This window comes from Magnolia sinica, chromosome 1, assembly GCF_029962835.1.
Source record: "Magnolia sinica isolate HGM2019 chromosome 1, MsV1, whole genome shotgun sequence".
NCBI lineage: Eukaryota > Viridiplantae > Streptophyta > Magnoliopsida > Magnoliales > Magnoliaceae > Magnolia > Magnolia sinica.
In genome coordinates, this window is record NC_080573.1 from 139,970,142 (window position 1) to 139,997,757 (window position 27,616).

General features: G+C 37.8%; 1 protein-coding gene and 1 non-coding gene across 2 annotated transcripts; both read right to left on the minus strand.

Annotated features, from left to right (window-relative positions):
• Nucleotides 1–300: 300 nt before the first annotated feature.
• Nucleotides 301–27,616, minus strand: LOC131221186 (origin of replication complex subunit 1-like). The gene is made up of 16 exons (XM_058216357.1): nt 26,774–27,616; nt 26,141–26,276; nt 24,765–24,914; nt 23,523–23,678; nt 23,280–23,431; nt 23,101–23,200; nt 22,430–22,552; nt 22,166–22,327; nt 21,953–22,010; nt 21,664–21,842; nt 20,749–20,881; nt 3,712–3,782; nt 2,188–2,283; nt 1,530–1,606; nt 960–1,043; nt 301–598 (listed from the first exon to the last, which is right to left on the minus strand). The coding sequence occupies exons 1-16, from the start codon at nt 27,544–27,546 to the stop codon at nt 535–537; spliced, it is 2,514 nt and encodes an 837-aa protein (XP_058072340.1). The 5' UTR covers nt 27,547–27,616; the 3' UTR covers nt 301–534.
• LOC131223589 (small nucleolar RNA snoR28) lies at nt 24,777–24,851 on the minus strand. The gene has a single exon (XR_009160574.1). It is a non-coding gene; the product is annotated as a small nucleolar RNA snoR28 (small nucleolar RNA).

Consider the following 27,616-nt stretch of genomic DNA (forward strand, 5'->3'; position numbering starts at 1 on the left):
GAACCTAGCAAATGCCACATATACCACATGATGGCCCCTACCAAACTATGCCATTGTATACATGATTGGAAAAGACTGTATAGAGAGCATGCACCGAGAGTCAGTCTGCACGTCTCCAACCATCCAGCAATGGTGGGTGGGAATCTTAATGAGTATTTCAAAAGGAGTTTTGAAAAACCAAATTGTGAAATACTTAATATTCCCCACCAATTGTCTTTAAATGGTGGTAATTAGAGATATCCATGCAACATGTCCCCACCATCCAACAAGGGTGCATGGCACGTGTGGCGATTATAGGCCGCAGTTTGAAAGAAAATATTAACAGAGAGACTATTCAAAGTACCATTGTTTCTCTAGGTAAGATTGGAAAAGTTTAAATTAAAATAAAATCTATGTGCAAGGAGAAAAAGAGTTAACTCATCAGGGGATCATAAAATCCCATTCACAGTTGGAAAAATAAAAGCCGGAAAGTTTTTATTTTTTATTTTTTAAATAATCTTAAGAATGAAGAACATAATTTTTCCAAGCCTGTAATCACAGGTACTTAGCTAACCAAGGGAGTTGTGGACAATCCTTCAGCGCGAATGCTACGTCATCACTGAGATGCCAGAACACAAGACAAAAGTCAAAATCAAGGTTCTTTTTACTGAAATTCAAAGAGTGTGTGTAGCCTTGCAAGATTTTGCACTGCCTCTTTGGCGTATTTTAGAATTAGACAACTCCAATCAATTTGGGCAGTTGCAAGTATGCACACCACCTCAAAATAACTGGAATTGCCCACCTCGGCCCAGCTGCCTAAAAAACAGCTTGCCCTAACAGGCCAAGTATGATTTGATGCTGGGCGTGAAGAACCAGCAAACGTGACAGGTAATCTTGATATTTCCATAAACAAAAGGGGTATTTTAGAAAATAACAGTTTCAGTATAAAAGAAATCAGTTATAAATAAGAAAAAACTAACCTTGGAAAGTTCAACTGCAATTTCTGTAATCTATGTTTAGATCCTTCTTCGCACAGAATGACTCTGCATTCACCAAGCTTACAGCTGCAAAATGGTCCAAAAAACTTTACATCACAAGATGGACTATGAAATCGATCTAGATAAATTGCTTAAAAAGATGTCTCCATTCTCTAGATCTGTTGCACTTGCAAGTTCCATACTTCATCCTAACAATAGTATAATACAAGGGCCTGTTCCACTTAAAAATGAGTTCAGCTCATTTTAGTTAATCATAGTTATGCATTAGGGATCATGAATGATTAAATAAAATAAGTGGAACTCATTTTGAGTGGTACCCAAACAGGCCCCGAGGGAATCTAATGCGTGCACTTGTCTTCGGTGCAAAACCACTGCCCTGACTTTTTGCTGTACCATGATCCTTATGGTTTCCTGTTGAACCATGATCCATGTCTCATGAAACTGATTGCCCATATCATCGACTCGGTTGAGCACCAGATGACACTAGCACATCTCACAGAAACACAAGTTACTTGCTACATATCGGCAAATGAATAATTCGAAACCGCTTACCCAACTTTGAAGAGGGTATCCCACCCGGGACACACTTCACCATTGCTTTTACAGAGGCAGGAAACAGCCATTGCCAACTGCAGTTTGCGGAGGCAAAAGCAGGAAAAAGAAAATAAAAACAACAACAACAAAAAAAAGAAAAAAAGCAGGGTAAGTATTAATGTTGATGCCATAGCACTTGCAACCATTGCCAAGAGATTAGTTGCCCAAATATCACACTAAAGAAAAAAGCTTTGTAAGTGCAAATTATTGATTAATACTGAGAAACTTTCCACACATCACACTACAAAATTTCACATCCCTAGGAACTTTTATAACCTAATTTCTGAAAGCAAACATAGTCACACAGCGTTGTATACCAGAAGTGCACATTATATTGCCTAAAATCTTGTTGACTGGGTTCGGGATAAGTTCAACCGAGACTCTGGAGTCTAGTTTCCAAAAACCATGGGACTTTATTAGTTTTCCCAAGAATCTTGTCTGATATGGCTACTCCTTACGTGTGAAGCACAAGCTGAGTTTATGTGGGTGAGTAGTGCCACTACCATATAAATTGACCAACCACAAGGATTTCTGAAAGTTGACCCAAGAGAAAACCAGTCTAACAAGCATGAACATGATTGGCAAACATTCAAAAGGGAGGCTTCGAGTAATTGACCTTTTCAAAGGTGGTCTCTCCCATTCCAGTCTTGTAGAGCTCATGCACCATAGCCACCAACATAATTTTACTCAGTTTTGAACAGCTTTTCATTACCTGTAAGAAGAAACTGCATATAAATGTTTGTGAAGTAGCAAGTAACACTGTTCTTGGTTTTCCAAGAAGCAAATATCTACTTTTGTTAAACCAAAATGGCAATGACTTCTTCTTTAAAGATACCCATTTCTTTTCAGTGTCACCAATCCATGCACAGTTGTAGCAGAAAACATGCCAACATTGCGAATGGCTCCGTAAATCTTGAGCTTTTTCACTTATAGCTCAATGTAGTGGTAGTCTTAGATGGTTCTGATCTTTGCTGTTTTCCAACAGAATTTTTTTTACCACTTGTAATCAATTTTCCAAATATCGGAGATACTCTCGATGATATTGCTGATATTATCGGGGTATCGCCAAGTCAACGGTACCAAAACTGCTGAAAGTATAAAATTTCCAAATATCGCTGATATTTTCAATAATATCGGCGATATTTTCAATATCAGTGATACTCTGAGAAGAATCACTTATAAAAGTTTCCTGGTATTGACGATACCATCCATAACATCCCCGATACTAGGGAAACATGTGTAAATAGGCAAAAATTGATAGAAAATTGAAATTTTTCCAAAAGCTCAAATATATATATATATATATATATATATATATATATATATATATATATATATATATATATATAGGATTTTCTCTTCGGATTTAGGAGAAATCTCAGCTCGAAACAAAGATGGGCCAAAACTTAAAGGTGATGAAAAATCCATGGAAACTTCGATTTTTTTTATTTTTATTTTTTCAAATGTTAGCATGGATTACAATGGAAATCTATTTCTATGCATATTCATGGCGAAAAAATTAACATTTACGTGAAAAATGGGTAAAATTAGAAAATTTCTAATTTTTTTTTTCATTTTTATATGGAAAATGTATTCTTCATTGTTAATTAATGTAAAAATTTTATATATTTATGAGTGTTGGCCAGTCTATTGATTGGCTACAAATTATATATATATATATATACACTGATTTTTTCAACAACAAATGGTTGGGCCTCTATAAAATGAAAACTTATCATGGATAATTGTTTTTTTTTACAATATTTTGATTCCTACATGTATAAACATTTGTCTTTTAACATCTCCTAAAGTTTCATTGAAAAATTTCATCTTTTTTCCCAACATTTCCCATGTTTCCCTCAAACATCGATATTTTTCTGAGTATCGATGATAATATCAACAATACCAATACTTGTTTCCGTATCCCTGATCACTGATACATGTAACAATACTGATACCCCGAATATTGCTTGTAAAGTAAATCGTCACAAAGGCTTTCATTGTCTTCACTTGTTTTTTGGTCATTGAACATTTCAAGGGTCTTTGCAGAATATAGAGCCTTCTATTACAATAGATGCATCAAATACAAGTCCATGATTCATCATCGTCAAATGGAAAATGGAAGTTAACTTCAACTTACTTGAATATGAGGAGCCTGAAACATTTCCTGTATGGCCGCTTCGACCTCAACCATTCCAACAAGTTGTTTTCCTGAAAAGTAGGAAAACATATCAATTTCAGCACCAAAACTTTCAATGAAGACGTCAGTACATAATACTTGCAAATCCAGCAGCAATTTAATAGCAAACTTATCAGTGATGGGAACAATCCATCAAACCAGGTGTCTTGTAGGCAATGTTAGCCAAAGAAGAGTCAGCAAAGATCAAAGTCTCCAGAAGTACATTTCAACAACAACCTTTACCGATCATCATCAGTGAACATGCTTGATGGTCTAGACCATTCATTAGAATTGCTACCTCTTGGATAGGTCAATTCCCAAAATCCAGACAGAGTGATTATCTAAAACATGAAAAAAGTACCCTACAACCATTGTTTGGAGTATCCCCAATATTATTGATAACGTTCCCCGATATCATTCATATCTCCAGCTTGGAGATACCGATAACACTGGTAGTGTCGGAAATTCCAGGAATCGGAGATATATTGCTAATGTATTGCCAATATTTTCAATTGCGTAAATTCCAAGTCTCTTGTATCGTTGATGTATAACCAATATTTTTTACTGTATAAATTCCAAGTGTTGCATGTATCATCAATGTATTGGTGACATTTTGATAATATCGTCAATGTATCAATATCGCCAAAAACTTGTTTATTAAAAAAAAATCATTTTTTTATAGGTGCATGGTTATATGATGAAATGCATGTTTGTATGTGTGTATGGGTATGGATGGATGGATGTATGTATACATGAATGGATGGACGGACTGATGTGTGTGTGTGTGTGTTTGTGTGTATATGTGTATGCATGCACACATGGATGGATGGATCATGCATGTGTGTTTGTATGTATATGCATGCATGGATGGATGGTGGGATGGATGGATGGATCCACCATTTTCCCCATGTTTCCCTGAGTCAACGATACATGCTTTTAGGCCCCATTAAAGGGAAACTTATTATTTGATTCCTAAATATATAAATATGCAAATATGTGCATTTTAGCATCTCTTAAAGTATCATTGAAAAACTCCACCATATCCCCCATGTTTCTCTAATGTTTCACTGAGTCAGCATTACATGCTTTTAGACCTCCATTAAAGAGAAACTTATTATGTATACATCTTTTTTTGCAATTATTTGATTCATAAATATGCAGATATGTGTATTTTAGCATCTCCTGAAGTTTCATTAAGAAATTCCACCATTTCCTCATGTTTCCCCAATGTTACTCTCAACCACTGTAACACTCGTATTTTTAAAAAAATAAAATTTAAATTTTAAATTTAAAACTTTAAGTGGAAAAGAGATCCACCGATCTCGTTATCCTTCCTCTTATCTCTCGTTATACAAAATTCCTCGTATCTCGTAGTTCCCCAACCAACCTACCTTCTTAAAAAAAAAAAAAACGTAAGAGAATAAAAGTTCTATTAAAATTGAAATAAGCAAGGAATAACTCGTAGAAAAAGAATATGGAAGGGAAAGTGGGAAGGACGAATTTATTTAGAATTCACTTATTGAGGTAAGTAATTTTATATTATTTTTCTTATTTTATTTATGTAATATGTAATTAGCATGATCTACACATTGGATGGATTGGATCAATCAAACATCCATTGTGTAGGTTTAATTAATTCATGTAAAAAGGTATGCGCATGACTTGCTAAAGTATAGAACGTGAGATTTTAAGGTATGCGCAGTGCTTTAAGGGTAATATGTAGAATGTAATATTTTTTATGATGGACAGAAACCAGTATGATCCGTAACGTTCATAAGTGTTATGACAATTAATTATATAATATTTTTTAAAAATCAGATCGATTCGACACCTTAATGGACCGTACTGGTCATATATTTATCAATCTTCTTCCTTAACGAAATTAAAAAAAAAAAGATGGAAGAATAATTCTCTACGTAAAATACAATTTGGCACAGAGAATTATATAATATAATTTGAAATGTGTGATTAAATCATCACCATTCATTAGTTCCTTAAATATTAAAATAAATTAAAATCTTAAATTTTAGACAGATCAGACCATTGGATGAGCAATATTGATCTGAATAACTAATAGATCATACGTTGTATTCATTATGTGTAATCGTAAGATTTAAAGAAAATTCTTATTTATGTGATTTTAGGAAGTCCTAATTCAATTCAAACCGTTGGTTCACGGAATCATCTCCACCACATCAAGGTGAGTGATCCCGATGGGTTTCCCATCCATCAAGTTAAAGTAGATGGATTGTTTGATGTGTTGTATTATTATCCTCATTTAATTGCCATGATTTAATTGCCATGTACTCTTAGTTGATTTAAAGGACTGTGATTTCTGTATTAATAATGATATGATTTGATTAAGGTATTAGACTACGTTGATTTAAATATGATAATCGAAATAACCTATGCAATACATGATTCATGATTATATGGTGCATCTATCAATTGCATGCAGAACATGTGCTGGATTCCAAGGGGACCTCCCTGGATGGTATATCCTGGTAGAATCGTTACCAGAAGCGCACTATACTAGTGAAAGCCTACTCAAGGAGTAGACGCGGGCCTTGCCTATGCCTATCAGATGGTAAAAGCCTGCCAAGGGGCAGATGCGGGTTGACGGGTTTCCAACTCAAGCAAGTGGACAGATTCCCACTTGATGGATTATTGCATTGCATTTGCATTTTTAAAAAAAATATTTATAATGTATATATTTATTGGGCATTTTATTATAATTTGATGTAAAGAACCATGTCGGGAATTCTCACTAGGCCTGGCTAGCTTATCCTTTTTATTGATGGAAAAACCGTGCAGATGTGAATGAGGGTGAGCCGGTGGCTCAAGAACAAGAATACGTGGCCGAGCCGGAGGAAGATTTAAGGGACACGTGGCCCTACTTGACAGAGGAAGAAATTACTGCTTTAGAGTAGCCATGATTTTATTTTATTATATATGATTTTCTTAGATTATTAATTAATTTTCAAGTTGTTGGACATGTTTATTTCATTTCATAAGACCCCGAATGGGAGGATCCTTAACTATGTTTATGATTAGTTATTTGAAATAAGTGGTTATTTCTTGTTTATGAGATGATTCTTAGTATGAATGGAACGTAGATCTACGGTAAAGCTACTGAGTAGATGAGATTTTTATAAGCAATTTAATAGTTTAAGTACACTTAGTGTACAAGTCATGACATGGATCTCGGGTCCGAAGTATACGCTAGGTACCCGAAATCTGAGTCGTGACAGAATGGTATCAAAGAGTAGTTTTTCCAAAACCTAGAGTGACCTGTAGGTCATGTATCCCACAAAATTTCATAAATTGTAGACCCTTAAATTTACAAATATTTCATCATAATTTTTCTATCTATTAATGTATGGAATGGGGTACATAGAAATTCAAAACTAAATTCCTATTCATTTTTGAACGTAGAAAAAAAAAAATAGATTCTCAACACTCCTATTTGAATATAATTTAAATTAATATAGGTTAGTGTAGACCGAAATTAATTTTTTAAGATTTTTAATCCACAAAATAATATTTGACGGCAATAGGCAGCAGAAATTACCCAACTTGTAAAACTCGTAACTATAAAAGTACTACTCCAATTGAGGCGATTCAAAAGCCTGATCGAAGATAGACAAGTCTATAATATAAAATATATATATATATATATATCGAATCTCAGAGTCACTATACTGATTCAGTGAGTTAGTACAGGTTGGTCAGAATTCATCAAATTCTGAACAGGTCTAACTGCAGGAATTTTTTTAAAAAAAAAAATTTGTGGTTGGAATTTTTAGCTAATATTTCACAGCGACATATTAAACTTATAGTAAGAATTTCAGAAAAAATTAGAATCTAATTTGAAATTTTAAAGTATAAGAAAAGGTGATAGAAACGACAATCATCAAACCGGAAATCAATCTGCCCATACTAGTTTTCTATCGGTTTAACTAATGAAGTTTTTTCATTTTAATAATTAATTTTGGTTTAATTAATATCTTTATTTGAATTAAATTATTTTTAAAAAATATATTGAGAGTAAAATAAAATTAAATAAAGGTCATTATCTCTACTAAATTTAAAATTCTTTCTTATAGGATTATAAGCCCATACTTAGCAATTTATATATATATATATATAAGAAAATTTAATCTTAAACTTACTGAGACTTATTTTTAGGCCTATAAGAATATTTTCCCCAAATTTCAAGGTCCAGGGTAAGTATTTCTAATTTTTGACAATTTGTTTACATTGTTGATTGAAAATCTGGACCATTTTAGTGTCCCTGATCAAACACAATAAAATTTTTACCCAAAAATATTTTAAATTTTTTTTGAGTCATGTACATATTGCTGGATATCTGTATAAAATTTTACGACAATCTGAGCTATAAATAAATTATGAAAATTCAAATAGTAGGCCATAAATGACAAAAATAACTGCTGGACAGCATAATTTTTCTTCTTTAGTAGTGATGAAAAACTAAGTAGATGTAATGATTTTGATCTGAATTTTTTAAAAAAAAATCATCAGATAGTCAGTGACTTATGTTCCAAATTTCAAATTATTCCAACTTCTAGTTTGGAAGTTAAAATTCTAGAAATGATGATGTGTCTATCAAATCAGAATTTGAAAATTTCCTTTAGTCACGTCGAGAGATGCAACACTTTAATCTTTAATCATCATGATGTATAAAACTTAGTAACCCAACCTATGATCTTTGATTGATATAATATATATATATATATAATTAAATTTTATTCCTATGTTAAATTAAAATTTCTTCTCATAGGATTAAATGGGCCCCCAAGAAGACCCGTAGTATCCGAGATTTGTTGCCCTCCATGAGTGCAACTCTCCCTAAGCTCCTGTAGCAAATCTGACTATTCATGAAGAATCAAAGATGACTCCTGAAGAGCAGGATGAGAATATCATAAATGAGGATGAAGTGGGTGATGTAGGGCAAGTTCCTCTACCACCTCCTTATCCAGTTAATATGGGTGGTGCAGGATTAAGCACTCATTTGCCGCTATCTCCAAATACGATGCTTATTAACTTCAATGGACCTAACATTTAGCCCTAGGATGCGGCCTTTGGGTTGATGACTCAGATGGCGGCCATGATGAAACAACAATAAGAACAATTTGCGGCTCAATAGGATATGTTAACAAATTTGAACTAGGCACCTCAGAATCATCGAAATTCTTCACCACACGGAACAGAACCACCTCAAGAAGTAGATATGCTCAAAAAATTTACCAAGCTACGTCCGTCAGTTTTCAAAGGAGCTTTTGATCCATTAGTTGTCGAAGATTGGCTTAAACAAGTCAAGAAGACTTTAGCAGATATGGATTACCCTGATAACCAAAAGGTTCGACTCACGACATTCATCATATAGGGTGAAGTAGATGTATGGTGGAGAGCAGCCAAGAGGATGGTACCAACTAGACATTTATGGACTTGGAAAGAATTTTAAGATAAATTCCACGAAAAATATTTTTCTAAGGCTTATTGAAACCAGAAGATGGTAGATTTTGCAAACCTATAGCAAGGAGCGATGATTGTGGTTCAATACATGGCCAAATTCACTGAGTTGTCAAGATATATCACAAGACTAGATGAAGATTATAAAATAACAAGATTTAAAGAAGGTGTTCGACAGAATATCCAAACAAGATTTTGTTGTACGGATATTCAGAAGTACTCTGAGATCGTAGATAAATCCCTTCGAGTTAAGAGATATTGTAAACATTTTCTGAAGTAAAAGGTAGGAAGTAAATGCAGAACTACGCCAAATCAACAACAACCTCTGGAGAAGAGACAATGAATGCATGTTCGGACAACACCATCAGGAAATCAGGAGCAATATTTTCCTGGACATTATTCGTATTGTGGAAAATATGGATATAAAGTTTAGGTGTGCAGGACCAAACTTAAAGACATGGGAGTGATGCCGCTTTAGTAAATACCTCCTAGATTGCAACTTCCAGCACTTACTCAATAGTCGGGTCAAGCGTCGGGTGTATTACCGTCTAAGCCTCCACAGAATCAATATAATAAACTTCAACCTCCTACGTCTCAAAACCAGGGAAATCAACAAACCAAAATGTAGCCGTCGAGAGCTTGGGTTTATTCTGTTCATTCCATCACATTGGCAGACAAGTCTGAAGATAACCATAATGTCATGGAAGGTACAATTGATATGAATGACATTTCAATTTCTGTGTTATTTGATTCTGGAGCTACATTATCTTTTGTTGCGTCATCCATTATAACTCCATTAGGGTTAAAACTAGAAAGTCTTGTAAAGAAGATTTCTGTGAAGTCTCCTATAGAAAAGCCTGTTATTTTAGATAAGATTTACAAGTCTGTTTCGGTCATATTAGGAGGGATTCCAATGATAGCTAACTTGGTTATCATGGACATGTCTGGATATGATATTATTTTTGGTATAGATTAGCTTACCCCTAATCATGCCAAGTTGGACTGTTACGAAAAGACGGTTAATTTTTCTGTGCATGGAAGAAAGCCATTTACAATTCAAGGGAAGCAGGGGAACGAAAGGATCGAGCGTGTTATGATGTTAATGAATGGAGAGACAGCAAAATTGTCTGTAGATCAAATTCTAATAGTGAGGGAATATCAAGAAAATTTTCAAGATATACCGGGTTTACCACCTCGTAGAGAAGTAGATTTTGGTATTGATCTTCTGCCAGGATCAGCACCAATATCTATGTCTCCATATCGAATGGCGCCTATCAAAATGAAGGAATTGAAGGAACAACTAGAAGAACTGAAGGCTCAGGGATTCATACGACCGAGCATATTGAAATTCCTCATTATACAAAATTCATCGTATCTCGTAGTTCCCCAACCAACCTTCCTTCTTTAAAAAAAAAAAAAACGTAAGAGAGTAAGAGTTCTATTAAAACTGAAATAAGGAAGGAATAACTCGTAGAAAAAGAATACAGAAGGGAAAGTGGGAAGGACGAATTTCTTTAGAATTCACTTATTGAGGTAAGTAATTTTATAATATTTTTCTTATTTTATTTATGTAATATGTAATTAGCATGATCTACACATTGGATGGATTGGATCAATCAAACATCCATTGTGTAGGCAGTGTTTCAAATATCGATACTATCGGCCGATATATCGGCCGATATTATCGGTATCGCACCACTGCGAGACGATATACTCGCGATAACCTCCGGAAGATACCAAAAAATCCCAAATCCAGATATCGGCCGATATCGCACGATATATCGACAATATCGTGCCATTTCCTCTCCATTATTGTCGGACATCAACGCACGGACAGTCACAGGTAGATTGCAGGGGACTCACGAGTCCCACTATAGCTAACCACCCACACACACCATAAAAATCGGATCCGAGCAATGGAGAATAAAAAAAAAAAAAAAAAAAAAAAATTGAATTAGAAAAAAGAGAAAGAAATCGAACGGTACTTGCTGTAGCGGTGATCGGAGGTGAGTCATTCGACAGGTAAGTGCCATTTTCTTCCCATTTTCTTCATCTTCCCTCTTTCTCGGAGATTCCGGCGAGGAATCAGGCCAAATCAACTCACCGTTCCTTCCAGGCCGAGATTTGAGGGGACGAACTGGATCGGACTGCGTGGATGGAGCCATGGAGGTGAAAATGAAGAGGGAAGATGAAAAGAGGGGTGGATGGGGAAATCGGGTGGCGTACTGAGTTACGTACGCTCTTATCGTACTGAGTAAACTCTGTAGGCCCCACTATTTAGCATCTAGTTCATCCACGCCGTCCATGCGTTTTTCCAGATCATTTTATGGGTGGAGCCCAAAAATAAAGTATATCAAAATCTCAAGTAGACCATACCAAAGGAAACAGTGGAAGTATTGATTTCCACCGTTGAAATATTTATAAGGCCCCCAATGATGTTTATTTGTCATCCAAACTGTTCATAATATCACAAAGACATGGATGAATGGAAAAAACAAATATCATCTTGATCTAAAACTTCTATGTGTGCCCCCAAGAACTTTTCAACGGTAGACTTCAATTCAAACTGTTTCAGGTGGTGTGGTCCACTTGAGCTTTGGATATGATTAATTTTTCTTTCAAAAGCCATGAAATTATATGATAAAATGGATGGATGGATTTGATAAAATGCACGAATGACAGTGGACCCCACAGAGTTTACTCCGTACACAGTGCCCAATCCGCTTTGGTGGATGGAAATAGGATTGCGTACTAGTTACTCAGTACACTTTTTTTTTCACATAATTTTATCCGTTGAGCCTAAAATTGAGGCATATACAAAGCTTATGTGAACCATACCACTGGAAACAGTAGGAATAGTGATTTCGACCGTTGAAATCTTTCTAGTGCCCAAAGTGATATTTATTTCTCATCCACCATGTTCATAAGATAAAAAAAGACTTGGATGAAGTGAAATAAAAAATATCAGCTTGATCCAAAACTTCGGTGGCCCTTAGAAATTTTCAATGGTAGACACTCATTTCACATTATTTCCTGTGGTGTGGTCTATTTGATATTTAGATATAAATTATTATTTTTTTTGGTATATGAACTGAAATTAACTTTTAAAATGGATGAACGGTGTGGATCAAATAGATAAATCACAGTGGATCCCACAGAGTTTACTCAGTACGCTTAGCATACTGAGTTACTCAGTACGCAATCCGCTTCCCCGTCGATGGGGTAAATGCTTTCCACCATTGAAACATTTCTCCGCTGATTTCTATGGTGGGGTCCACTCGAGCTCTGGATCTGAGCCATTTTTTAGCTCATGCTATAAAATAATCTCTTCAAATGTATAGATGGTGTAGATCTAAAAAATACATCATGGTGGGACCCACGTAACTTGGTGACCTATCGTGCCCCCGTCACTGACGGGCATTCACGCTGGATTGCGTACTCAGTACGCTATTATCTTACTGAGTAAACTTTGTTGGGCCCACCGTGATTACACGTGGTTTATCCATGCCGTCCATCCGTTTTTACTGATCATTTTAGGCGTTGAGCCCTAAATTAAACCATATCCACAACTCAAGTGGACCACATTACAGGAAACAGTGTTGAATGAACGTTGACCATTAAAAACATTGTGGGAGCCATAAAAGCTTTGGAACAACCTTATATTTATTTTTTCCCTTCATCTGGGTCTTTAGGACCCAATCAACAGATTGGATGTCAAATAAACAGTACAGTGGGCCTTAGGAGGATTTTAATGGTGGATATCCAATCATTATTGTTTTCCTTTTGTGTGGTCCACCTTCGATTTACATCCCTATGATTTATTGTATCAATCCCTAAAATGATCCATAAAAATGGATGAACGGAATGGATGAAACAAATACATTATGGTGGGGCCCACAAAGCACCGACCACCAGCCATGAGGCCGGTGTCAGGGGGAGTAGCCAATCCGTCTCCCCGCGCACCAAGTTCTGACGAGGAGCCTGCTCAAGTGACGCACCAAGTTCTGTGGGGCCCACCAAGATGTGTTGTATCTACACCGTCCATACACTTACATATATCATTTTAAGGCATGAGACAAAGAATAAGTTAAATCCACTGTTTTCTGGGCTTTAGGATATTTTAATGGTGGACGTCACTCTCTCCACTGTGTTCTATGGTGGGGTCCATTTGAGCCTTGGATTTGACTCATTCTTTTGGTCCTGCCCTAAATTGATATCTTCAAATGAATGAACGGTGCGGATACAACAAATATATCATGGCGGGTCCCACAGAACTTGGTCACGTCACTTTTGCAAGGAAGCGGATTGCGTACTGAGTAACTCAGTACCCTTCGCGTACTGAGTAAACTGTGTGGGGTCCACTGTTATTTATTTATTTTATCCACTCTGTTAATCCATGTTAATAATAATTTTAGGACTATATTCCAAAAAAGAAGCAAATTAAAATCTCAAGTGGACCACACTACAGGAAACAATTTAATTGAACCCCTACCATTGAAAATGTTTTTGGAGGCCAAAGAAGTTTTGGATCAAGTTGATGTTTGTATTTTCTCTTCATCCATGTCTTTGTGATCTTATGAACAGGTTGGATGACAAATAAAAATTAATTAGGACCCTAGGAAGGTTTCAACAGTGGAAATCATTATTCCACACTGTTTCCTGTGTAATGGTCCACTTGAGCTTTGGATTTACTTCAATTTTGGTATCAACCCCTAAAATTATCAGTAAAAATGGATGGACGGTGTGGATAAACCACATACATTAACAGTGGGCCCAACTGAGTTTACTCAGTACGATAAAAGCGTACTGAGTAACTCAGTATGCAATCCAGATTGCTTGTGCAGCTATATGGATAGTTCACATCTGATGGGCAACACATAGGCATGATCCAGATGGTGTATACAGCCACACAATGGATGGTCTAGATCTAATGGGCAGCGTACACTCAGTTGGATGGCCCCTAATTATTAACTTATTGTTGGCATCAAATCTCATTATTCCATGTGGTGTGGCCCATCTGAGTGGTGGATCTATCTGATTTTGACTCTATCCAATCTCAATGGATAGATAAAATATTATTTTATAGGTAAAATATGTTGGGAGGAAGAGGAGGGAGAACCTGATATAGGGTGGACGTACGGTCGGCCCATTCCCGATAATCGATTCGAGAGTATTTATGATTTATGTGGCCATGTATCAAGGAGTAGTGGGGTAACCCGCCTAAAGAAGTATTTAGCAGGAGGGTATCGCAATGTTGTGGATTGCCCTAAGTGCCCAAAGGATGTGCGAGAACAGATGAAAACCATATTGGAAAAAAATGTGAAGTCAAAAGATGAACGACATGCGCGGGAGAGGGAGATTAGGGAGGAGTTGGGGCAGCCACCATATGCAGGTGAGGATGATGTAGTGGATCTCGATAATGATGATGATCCCGAATACAGACGCGCAATTCAAGAGTCCATACGGGATCAGTGGGAGAGAGATCAAAATAGGAGGTGGGACACAAGTAGGCCTAGATTTGAGGGGTCTATCCATGAGCATGGTGGGGGGAGTGGAGCAGGGGAGAGTGTTAGGGGTGGATCGGGGGAGGGTAGTAGGCGGGGAGGAATATGGGGCATGGGCAGGAGTAGTAGCATGCGGGTGCCGAATCTACCTTCAGATCCGAAGATGTACAAAGAGGCAGGAGAGACACAAAAGAAAATAAAGGAGATGCTTAGTGGAGGGGATGTGAGGAAAAAAGTTGAAAATTTTATAGCAAAATTTTGTATATACGATCAAATCCCCGCAAATGCCGCTGCAAGCCCGCATTTCAAAAATATGATAAGTGAAGTGCAGCGTGGGGGTGAGGGTGTGCAGCTGCCCACACCCGCACAGATCATGGGGAAGTACTTGGATAATGAACATGCAAAAATGAAGACATACGTTGATTCATATCGGCAGTCATGGGAGATGTACGGCTGTACCGTCATGTGTGACGGTTGGACCGGACCGACGAAGATGTCGATTATAAATTTTATGGTCTATTTCAAGAGACGGGCGGTGTTCCTAAAGAGTATAGATGTGAGTAGTAAGATCAAGGATTCTAACTACATTTACAAACTAATGCACAACGTCATGTAAGATGTTGGGAGGAAAAATATTGTGCAGTTTGTTACGGATAATGGGAGTGCATTTGTTAAGGCGGGGAAGGATATTCAGAGCAAGTATCATATGTATTGGACCACCTGCGCAGCCCATTGCATCGATCTCATGCTGGAGGCGATCGGGGATAGGCCGTCGGTGAAGACTGTAATTACTAATACACGACTCATCACAAACTTTGTATACAACCATAGCTGGTTATTAGCCGCAATGCGCGAGAGGTGTGGTGGGGATATAGTGCGCCCCGGAGCGACGCGGTTCGCCACAAATTATATCGCCTTAAGTAGCCTTCTCAAACACAAACAGGGGTTACGAGAGCTTTTCGCCTCTCATGATTACGTAGAATAGAAAAAGAGATTGACGAAAGTAACCTATAGAATTGAGGAGCTGGTGCTAGGAAATTCATTTTGGGATAAAGTACGTGGTGTTGTGGGTATTATAAAGCCTATTTATGTGGTGTTGAAGATGGTGGACAATGAGACAAATTCGTCGATGGGGTTGTGTATCCGTCTATACAGCTGATGAAAGAGGCCATCATGGTTAAAGCTCCCAGTGCATATAAGTGGGTGCATGCAATAATAGACGATCGTTGGGAAAGGACGCTTTCTCACCCACTACATCAGGCTGGTAAGTACCTATATGAATTTTTTTCCCATATGCAAAATAAATAAGGGTTGTATTGATGTGTATATGTTGGTTTTCAGCATATTTCCTAAATCCCAAATACCACTATAGCCGAAACCTCTTCGAAGATAATTCATTAAAAAGGGCTGTGCATGAGGTGTACGATCACTTATTCCCCGACTGTTCGGAGAAAGGCAACTTTGGTAGTGAGGTAAATATGTTCCACACTTACATTCTCCTTATCTTCATCTCAATCATTAAATACTTATTCTAGTTGCTATACGCCATCAACAGATTGTTAAATTCCGAGACGCAGTTGGGATGTTTAGGTGTCACCCTGCAGTGAAGTCAAGGAGCGCCATGATGCTATGTGAGTCACTATAGTAAACTTAACTTTTATATTATTTTGAAAAATCTAGGATAATGAAAGAATCTTATGATATGCAGGTGAATGGTGGTCCATGTATGGGACTGACTGTGAGGTTTTACAATGACTGGCCGTCCGTGTGCTTGCACAGACGGTGTCCTCGTCACCCTGTGAAAGGAATTGGAGTACATTCTCCCTCATACATACAAATAAACGTAATAAAATAGGGTATGAGAGGCTTCAGAAGCTAGTGTATTGTCACTACAATATGAAGTTACGGGAGAGGTTGCTCCACTCGGAAGGAAGAAGAAAAGCACAAGAAGACCCACTGGACCTGATGACGGTCAGACAGCATGCATATGCTGAGGATGCGGAGGATGACCTAGTTTACCAGTGAGTTAGGTCGGATGACTTAGATACCTGGGATGGGCGACCAGAGCCACATATTGCGGCAGAAGCAGAGACACAAGGGATTGATGTTGACAAATATGTGGAGCAGCAGAGGTCTCCTGATGAGGCATTCGACTCATTAATGAGGAGTCCGGAGGGCAGCCCGCGACAGTCACTATCACGGGGACACGTGGCGGGGAAACATTGTCTGACACCGAGACTGAGTCAGAGAGTGATGCGGGAAATCAGTCCGGTGATGATGATGGCAACGATAAGGGTGACGATGACTCTGATGACGGTAAGGATGATGATGGTGGTGGTGGTGGTGGTGGTGGTGACGGGGATGGTGACGACACGGGTGGGAGTCAGGATAAGAGGCCTCTTAGCCCTTTTACCGGGGAGGAGAATCTCGATCATTCCACGCAGGACCCTGACCATGGTTCTCGTCCAGGAGAATCACGACCTCGTCTTATTTATAATAAAACATACACGCGTTAAAAGCTACTGCAGAAAAAGAAGACTCATAAACTTTCAGATTTTGAGGAGCTGCTAGCAAAATGCAAGAGGGACACAAGCGTTCGTGGCAAGCGAGGTGGCTCTAGATTTGGATCACGGACGAGGGAGGGGAGCTCGAGTTATAGGCCACAACATGAATCTGGATCACAAACACTGAAGAGTAGCTCGAGTTCTGTGTCACAGTATGGGCATGGATATGGACCTAGTGGATATGCGACGAGCGACTCCAGCAGTTACGCCACATCATTTTTCAACCCTGGTCAGGAGTTCACTTCTGCATATGGGCAAGGATATGAGCAGCAGTATGGATATGGCCAACAATATGGATACTAAGGAGCTTCATATGTGCCCTTCCCAGATCCATATCAGTTACAGACTGTGACGATTACATAGTACCCACGAATGGGCGTATTGATTCAGTTCAGAGAGGATGAATACCAGCGTTATGTCAGGGAGTATCTTAACTGGTACCACTCTACTATGACTTGGGCACAATATTGTCGAATTGTGGAGCAGCAGTACTATGCCCAGCCCTGTTGAGATGGAGATGATGATTACAAGCCACCACGCAACTCTATATGGGTCTAAACCACAACTAGTCCCCATCATTGATATATATATTTATCAAATTTTACTTCTTCAGTTATTATTTTGTTTTTCAATGAATTGGTTGTGTTTTTATACATGACTATGATATATTTATAAATATCATGCGTTCAATTTAAATATAGTTGCATTAGTTCAGTTAAACACCGCATAACTTAGGACCCTATACAAAGGAAATTTATTATGTGCATCTTTTTTTTGAGATATTATGATTTAAAAGTGTGTATTAAGGGCCTTTTTAACAATCCCCAAAGTTTCATTGAAAAATTCAACCATTTTCCCAATGTTTCCCCATGTTTTCCAAAAAGTGCGATAAACTATGCGATACAAACGATATATCCCGTGCGATAACCGATACGTATCTGTATCCCAAGGGTGCGATACATTGTGCGATGCCGATATTTCGAACACTGTGTGTAGGTTTAATTAATTCATGTAAAAAGGTATGCGCATGACTTGCTAAAGTATAGAACGTGAGATTTTAAGGTATGCGCAGGGCTTTAAGGGTAATATGTAGAATGTGATATTTTTTGATGGATAGAAACTAGTATGATCCGTACCGTTCATGGGTGTTATGACAATTAATTATATAATATTTTTTTTTAAATCAGATCGATTCGACTCCTTAATGGACCGTACTGGTCATATATCTATCAATCTTCTTCCTTAATTTAAAAAAAGATGGAAGAATAATTCTCTGCACAAAATACAATTTGGCACAGAGAATTATATGACATAATTTGAAATGTGTGATTAAATCATCACCATTCATTAGTTCCTTAATATTAAAATAAATTAAAATCTTAAATTCTAGATAGATCAAACCATTGGATGGGCAATATTGATCTGAATAAATAATAGATCATACGTTGTATTCATTATGTGTAACCGTAAGATTTAAAGAAAATTCTTATTTATGTGATTTTAAGAAGTCCTAATTCAATTCAAACCGTTGGTTCACGAAATCATCTCCACCACATCAAGGTGAGTGATCCCAATGTGTTTCTCATCCATCAAGTTAAAGTAGATGGATTGTTTGATGTGTTGTATTATTATCCTCATTTAATTGCCATGATTTAATTGTCATGTACTCTTAGTTGATTTAAAGGATTGTGATTTCTGTATTAATAATGATATGATTTGATTAAGGTGTTAGACTATATTAATTTAAATATGATAATCGAAATAACCTATGCAATACATGATTCATGATTATATGGTGCATCTATCAATTGCATGCACAACACGTGCTGGATTCCTGGGGGACCTCCCTGGATGGTATATCCTGGTAGAATCGTTACCAGAAGCCCACTATACTAGTGGAAGCCTACTCAAGGAGTAGATGTGGGCCTTGCCTATGCCTACCAGATGGTAAAAGCCTGTCAAGGGGCAGAAGCAGGTTGAGGGGTTTCCAACTCAAGCAAGTGGACGAATTCCCACTTGATGCATTATTGCATTGCATTTGCATTTTTAAAAAAATAAAATTATAATGTATATGTTTATTGGCCATTCTATTATAATTTGATATAAAGAACCATGTTGGGAATTCTCACTAGGCCTGGCCAGCTTATCCTTTTTATTGATGAAAAAACGGTACAGATGTGAATGAGGGTGAGCCGGTGGCTCAAGAATAGGAATACGTGGCCGAGCCGGAGGAAATTTTAAGGGACACGTGACCCTACTTGATAGAGGAAGAAATTACTGCTTTAGAGTAGCCATGATTTTATTTTATTATATATGATTTTCTTAGATTGTTAATTAATTTTTCAAGTTGTTGGACATGTTTATTTCATTTAATAAGACCCCGAATGGGAGGGTCCTTAACTATGTTTATGATTAGTTATTTGAAATAAATGGTTATTTCTTGTTTATGAGATGATTCTTAATATGAATGGAACGTAGATCCACGGTAAAGCTATTGAGTAGATGAGATTTTTATAAGCAATTTAATAGTTTAAGTACACTTAGTGTACAAGTCATGACATGGATCTCGGGTCCGAAGTATACGCTAGGTACCCGAAATCTGGGTCGTGACAGCCACGATACATTTTCCGAGTATCAACGATAATATCGGCGATATCAATACACCTATCCCTATCCCTAACCTGTGATACATGTAATGATATCAATACTACGAATACAACCTACAACATCCATTAATTGGATGATGAATATAATTTATCCTGAAAAGTTGAACGATAGGCTAGAAACGTACTGACCATCCACTTGATAGGCACTATAGGCTACTTTTTGCATGGTTCAAACAATGGGTTTTGGCAGTAGCCTATGTGGTGTTGTTCTAATGGATGGCATGTATCTATAACACATCCACTGATGAGGATCGGTGAAAGGTTGGTGAAGGTAAACACTCTTCAACAATGTAGTGCAGATTAATAAAACCCAAACCACAACAACAATTATGATTATTAATGAAGATGACAACAATGATGGCAATGATGATGATTAAACAATCCTAAGAACTTAGTTCAGATTTTAGTCCTCAATTTTCTTCACAACTGAAAACAACTTAATCACAATTGTAAAGTGTAGGTGAGTCAAAATTACATTAGATCAACAGAACATTCAAATCCAGCTGAATTAAGGAGAAAAAAACATTTATGTCTGCCATGAATATGGTATTGATTATATCCCATGAACAAGGGAACTCATGCTCAGCCATGAAAGGATGCAGCTAAGGGTGTGATTATAGGGATTATACACTCAAATCTTTTTAACATTTAAAAAAATAAATAAATAATTGTGGACTATAATACCTATAATTGTGCCTTTTGCTGCATCTTGTCATGGTTGAGGATGAGTAGAAGAGTATCTTATATTGCATTTCAGAAACTTCTATGTACCTGCTTGAGAATCATGAACAGCAAGTGATGGCATTGTTGATTGTGGTGACTGCTTATGTTGATAATCAGCTAGTTCTGCTGCACGCCTACAAATTTCCAGGGCACGACGTGCATCACCCGAAATAGCGGCAACCTAAACAAATGTGCAATATTGGTAATATTTATTGGATAGATAAATGCACACACACACACACACACACACACACACACACACAAACGCACGCATGCACATGCGCGTGCACACATATAAGGCAAACACATACACACGTGCTTGTATATCAAATGTTCTAGTAATTTCATCATTAACGTATTTTAACATTTTTTGTTCATTTTTAACATATTCATATGCCTATGGTTTAACTGAGATGGCCCTTGATAGAGTGGAATGGCAGAACAAGATTTGTGTATCCGATCATATTTAGTTGGGATAAGGCTTTGATGATGATGATGATGATGATGATGATTAAATATACTCTAATGATTTTTACTTGTTGTCATTTAAAATAAACAGCGATGTCCAAGCCATATCTGACACAGAATCATATCCACCATGCACCACCATATCCCTGTTGCATCATATCCGACATGGGTATTAAGAGATTTGAAAGATTTGAGTACCACAGGATAACAACACTTTCCTGACATTAACATATGCACTATAACACAAGCGAACGACGATTAGTCTGTACTGGTGCACAGATGCATGCGGTAATCCGTGCTCTTGTAAGAATACTATACGTAGATCCATGAAGTTCCTTAAAGATGGAGGATTCATATGCACCACTATGCATGCACATGCGTATTTATGTATGCATGTTTATAAATGTATATATAAGCATTCCAACATCCATTTCAGAAGATTGTGACCCTTTATAATAAGCAGAACACAAGACTATTGTTGTGCTCAAGACCAACCTTCCTTGAAGCAAATTCTATAGCTTGCTTCTCAAATGCATTAATGCCCTTAAGACGGCTTGAAATGATCTCCTGCAGTTGTTGATGGTTGTAGGGACCAAAACATAGTCTTTGGATGCCCATACGGCTTGAAATACGGGGCAGCAACTTCTCTGGAAGATCCATAGTATTTGCTATGCCTGCAATTAACAAGAATATAAAATAGCGAGTGATGATAGGGTTATCATAATCACAACACTACAACACAATTCAGCACATGAAAAGCACTGTTTTTCAAATAAACCACTACCTATTACAATCAATTTAGAATGCGGTTTTGTAGGCCAATCAAGAATGTTGTACAGAACCTGTCATCAGGGGAAAAAAAAAAGTGATTACAAAAATTAATGCTTCTAAATCTTAAAAACAGCCACACAAAAATAAAAAGGTCCTCAAGACATTACATTAGCAGTTTGCATTTTAGTAACTGGAAAATAAATAAACCATAAGCTGCAGAAATTACCGACTGGTTCCTTGTGACAAGAAGATCAAGCTCGTCGATGAGTAGAACACAGGGCTGATTTTCATCTTTGCCAACTCTATTAACATCGGAGAATCTCTCATTCAGCAAGTGAAGAGCTTTTTTCCATCCAACTCTATGTCCACTTAAAGCTTCATATATGACCTGTAAAAGCTTTGTGTTCATGTCCAGATAATGTAGTGAGGACAAGAAAAGACGTGACTAGAGTAAGGAACTAAGGATACAATTAATGTAAAAATTCGTTACCCTGTATATATTCTCCGGGGAGGCCAATTTCAGACCATTAATCTCTACAAAGCAACAGGGTCTTATACTTCCTGCATCAACTTCAGACCTTAGATTCTTCATTACTGCAAGTACACTCATAGTCTGCAGTTTGATGTAGTCAAACATGCAAGTGGAAAAACATGAGTATTTGCATTCTCAGAAAAGGAAACCATCATCCTTTGTCAGTAACTCACAAATGGCACAAGAAAATGAAAATCAACAAATTATTTCTATAAAATGAGGTATGGGAATACAGGGTGTTTGCCACCATTTTCTAAATGGCAGTGACTCATCGACCATGCCATGGCATGTATGTACACGAATCCACACCATCAAAATCAGTGCCCATTGTGGATGGAGAGCATAGCATGAATATCTCGTTAATCAGATGATTCTATCCACCCAACTGATGGACTACAAATGGTTGAGAATAAAATGGTCAGAAGTCCAAATTCAACACGTGAAATCAGATGATTAAGATCACCCAGTTAGTGTGATTTCAGGCTATGCCCCATACATGACGGGCATGATTTGGATGGTCTAGACTCCAGATTGTCTACATGTATGACATCACATAAACATTAGATGAATCGCTACCTTCTTAGAAATGGCAGGAAAAACATGCAGTACTATTAAAAAGAGAAACCAACCTTGCCAGTTCCGGGAACACCATGAATATAGAGACAGCGCCCTAGACAATTATCTTCGCAGATTGCACCTTTGACAAATGCAGTTATCTCCTCCATTTCTCTGTCATATGAGCACATGCCTTTACTAAAAGCCATAATGCACAAACAGCGAAACCATAACCCAACAGATTAACACATACTTATTTCTGCAGGGCAGCGACTTTGGTAAAGTGGCTAATAGCAGTGTAGCTTTAGCTCTTTCAAGTTCGGTCTTCTTATGGCATCTAACATATTCTGGAATTGTCTTTGTCCCTATCTTCTGAAGACCAAAGATATGCCCCTTCCGTGAGTTCTATTTTTAGAACACAACATTTGAAAGTGCATTAGATGGATGTAGCCACAACACTGTAATATCCAAATATACAAAACAGAGAGAACCATACCGCTGCCAATTCATGGGATTGGTATTTGTTAGCTGGGTATTTTGCAGCCGATGAACCTATCTCAGTTTCTTTTTTGTATTCAAAGTCTTCTTCTGTATCACATCCTGAGTCTTTAGAAGAATCCCAATCTTCATCATTGTCTGCTTCTCCATCAGTCTGCCATTAGTGAAACCAATAAAATTTAAACCTTTTTCTTCTCTTCTCTATAATTAATAGTAGAGAAATGCTACTAAGATGAACATTTCACGGAAGTTCCATGGTCTTTGCTCTGCCATACACATGGCAAACATGCTCAACCTTTGTGGTAATTGGATGATCTAAACTCCTGCCTTTTGAGTTTTATCCTTTGAATTTGAACCCTAGTTCTTTTTTCTCAAATTTGTGCTACCATCCATTTGCAGTGTACTGATCATATTGCCATCATATTCTAATCACCTACTTCTTGGGCTATGGGCCATCCACAAGACGACCCAGCAGATAAATAATTTTGATATGGTCTTAAATATAGGTTCCGAGGTGCGACTAGCTCAATGACTAAAACTGGTGCCACTCTTACCAACTCATTCTGATTAGGTTAGAACTTGGAATTGATCAACACAATGAGCAGGGGACTCATTTCATTCTCCACTGATACTGAGTTGACTCAGCATTAAAACCATGGTCCTGATCATGATATACATTTCACACATTCTGTGGAGATGTTTTAGGTGATACTTCAGGGAAGTCCACGAAGAACCTGCATCAGTAGTGGATGGGGGTGTTTGTTTTGAGATAATACCCTGGAAATGAATTCAATTTCATGGATTGCTGTTGTTTGTGTAAAAAGTAACTGTGGCATTCAATTTCCATTTCCAGGGCTTTACTAAAAAAATGTGAATATCAATTTCTTCCAAAAACATGCTAAATAAAGTTATGAAAGACAACTTTCACCCTTTGACCATTGACTTCTTAACATTTCCATGGAATACTATACTCCAAACCAAAAAACGGAATCATAGTTGGCTTCCACAGTTTTCCATTTGCTGACAATTCCGCAGGAGTTTTCCATGTCCACATTTTGGATTCTCTCTATCCAAAAGTTAACCAAAATACTTCTGTTGAAATATCAGATGAAGTTACAAAGATGCATCATTGGAGATGCAATAAAAAAATTGAACTTCAAAACGTGAGTTGCTAAAACACCAACACTTCTGAATTCATACTCCAAATTCAATGTGACTTAGTAGAATCTATAAAACCTACCTCTTCATCATCGAGATCTGCAATACGTTTAAAACTGTGCCAGCGGACATCATACTCGTATTCACATAGAAAGACATCATCTCCCTCACTGCTGGCTTTAGAAAATTCTTTAGGGTTCATAACATAGCAATGCCTTAGGACAGATTCCATCTGCACAAAATTATACAGTGGCTCAGCTCAATATGAAAGGTCAAAAGGTACAGTAACAGTCAACACATCACATCTGGTGGAGATATCATCATCAAACACCAAACATGCTCAGTTATTTCAAAAACCTATATGATAGTTGCACGAAAATACCATAAATTTTAACAACAGAAATCTTAGAGTGAAAACCCAGAAAATCAGTATTCCTTAAACGATTTTCCCAACTTGGAAGTAAAAATAGTAAAAATATCTTCTGCTGCAGCAGTCTTTCTTTTACCAGGGCAATGAACTTGAAAAAAAAAAACTGGTACCTGAAATACACAGGTGTTTACTAATGCAAGTCATAGGAAAAGGTTAGCAACATAATTTTATCAGTACTATTTTCCTACAAGATTGTGGTCGCAAAGAAATGTTTGTTTTGTGTAATGTTTCAACAGTTGCTAGTTTGCAGTCTACCATTTAATGATGCTGGCTTTAGTTAATGCGTTGCTGTTTCCAGGTAAATTCAACTTCAAGCTTAAGCTAAAAAAAAAAGCATATTTCTTTCTTCATCATGTGATTGTTCTCCGAATTTTCGTAGTCTGCTTATCTACTATTGTGAATCAAAGGTTCAACAATTCCATTCAGGTTTCACTTTCTAAGCATATTTCTGCAAAAATCATCCAAGATCCAATACAAGAGGAAACACACAATGTTAGCATTTTCTTTGCCAAAGAGTTATAAATGTCGGGCCCCACCTTTTGGGGATCCAAATTGTTCATATGGTTGCTGCCATGGTGGATGCGGATTTTCATGAAATTTCCCCATTGGGTCGCCTGAATGCTAACTATTGGTTGTCATGTCCATTTTCATTCGACAGCTAGGACTATCTAACATGGGCAATGCTGTGGCATGGGAAGCCGAATGATGCGGTCCGCTTGATGCAAGAATTAGGTTTCTCAAAGGTGGAGCCACCCATGCCATTGTGGGGTTGATCAAAACACCGTCTTTCGATCAAGCATCCTATGTACCTCAGTCAACAAAGCAACAAATGACTTGTCCATCACACATACAAGAAGGGAAAGAATACAATTTTCCTATGTGCAAAAATCGATCTATATATGTTTGATCAATTGGATGCGGAAAACAAAAAACTTTTTTAGGCCATGTCAGTAGTTACAGAAACATCTTGTGTGGAATGCATCAACAGAAAGTAGAAAAACAGCAAAGAGACCGTTCCCATCATCTACCTCAATGTCAGCAAAATCATTCGTGCGGTAAAGCTCTCTACGAAGATTATGTGACTGTCTTCCAGCTGCAGTTTCTTCAGGAATTATATACCATCGACCTCTAAACCAGTAGGTACCATCCGTTTCCCTCCATAAACTGTTCAAATTCCCCAAAAAATAAATAAATAAATAAATGAATACATAAAGGAAACACAAAACAACAATAGAATTTACAAAATGCAACCAATTTCCATAGAGGTGTTGTAGGCACAATGATATTTTCATTCAGTCTAGATTGCACACAGATGAGCTCCATCTTTCAGTTATGTAGATTGTTCATCTGGTGGGCCCTACATGGACTTGCTTTGGACAGAAAATCTTCTCCATCAAACAATTCCAGCCATCTGATTGGTGGACTTTCCTGCTGCATATGGACCATTGGTTAACATTTATTGTTTTTAAGCATTCCAGGGAAAATTATCAGATGGCTTGGATTGACCAAAGAAAATGCTTTCTACAGCATCATTAATTCGCATTGAGGCCCACCAGTTGAACAGTCAGGATCATTGAAAGGTGGGCCCAACCTTTGCCAAATGCTGGCCACAGTCAATTCTGCTAGAACATTGCATAATTCTTCCCACTAATACCAGCTACCTTTCGATATGTGCCGCCCATAAATCACTCGAAAGAAGCTTCTCTCTCGCCGTTCTACTCAGCCTCTTACCCCCAGGAGGCCTCGGAAACTCCACCTTCTTCCCCGTTCTCCGACCCTCGCAGAACTTACAAATCCAAACGCCTTCCGGAACCTCTTTCAATGGAGGCCTCAAACATCTCATGTGAAACCCGCCCAAACAATCATCGCATTCTATCATCACTGCTTTCCCGGACTTGAAGCAGATCCGACACTCTTCCACCTCCGGATCCTCGCCATCTGAGCTCGCGTCTTCCCTCCTCTTCACATAAACATCATCGCCGATCCCGAATTCACCACCGTCATACACAACCTTCTTATAATAGGTGCGCCTCTTCACTTCCCTCTTCACTCCTTCCCGCTTGAAACACACCATCCTCGAAGCCCGAGAAGCGGATCTCGGCGCAATTTTCCCATCCGACCGTTTCCTCTTCTTGGGTTCCGCGAGATCAGGAGAGATGGGAGAGAACGGAGGTTCGGACGGCAGTTTATTGGATTCGCGCCTCGATCTTTGGCCCTTTTTGGCGGATTTTAGAGTTTTCAGAGAACGGGGTTTTGCGGGCACGTCGGCATCCGGTTTCCGAAGGGTTTCAGTTTCCCAAGCGGGCGGAATTCGACGGAGAGAGCGGCGAGGAGTGACAGGAGAGGGCGTCGGAGGGATGGAGAGGGCCGAAAATGGAGAATGGAGTTTTGGATTGGAGGGAGAGGTTTTGGGTTTCTTTGGGGTTTCGGCCATTGCCCTGCAGAAGAACTGCTAGGGTTTGGGCTCGAGAGAGGTGGAGAGAAGGAGATGAGGGAGATGGCCT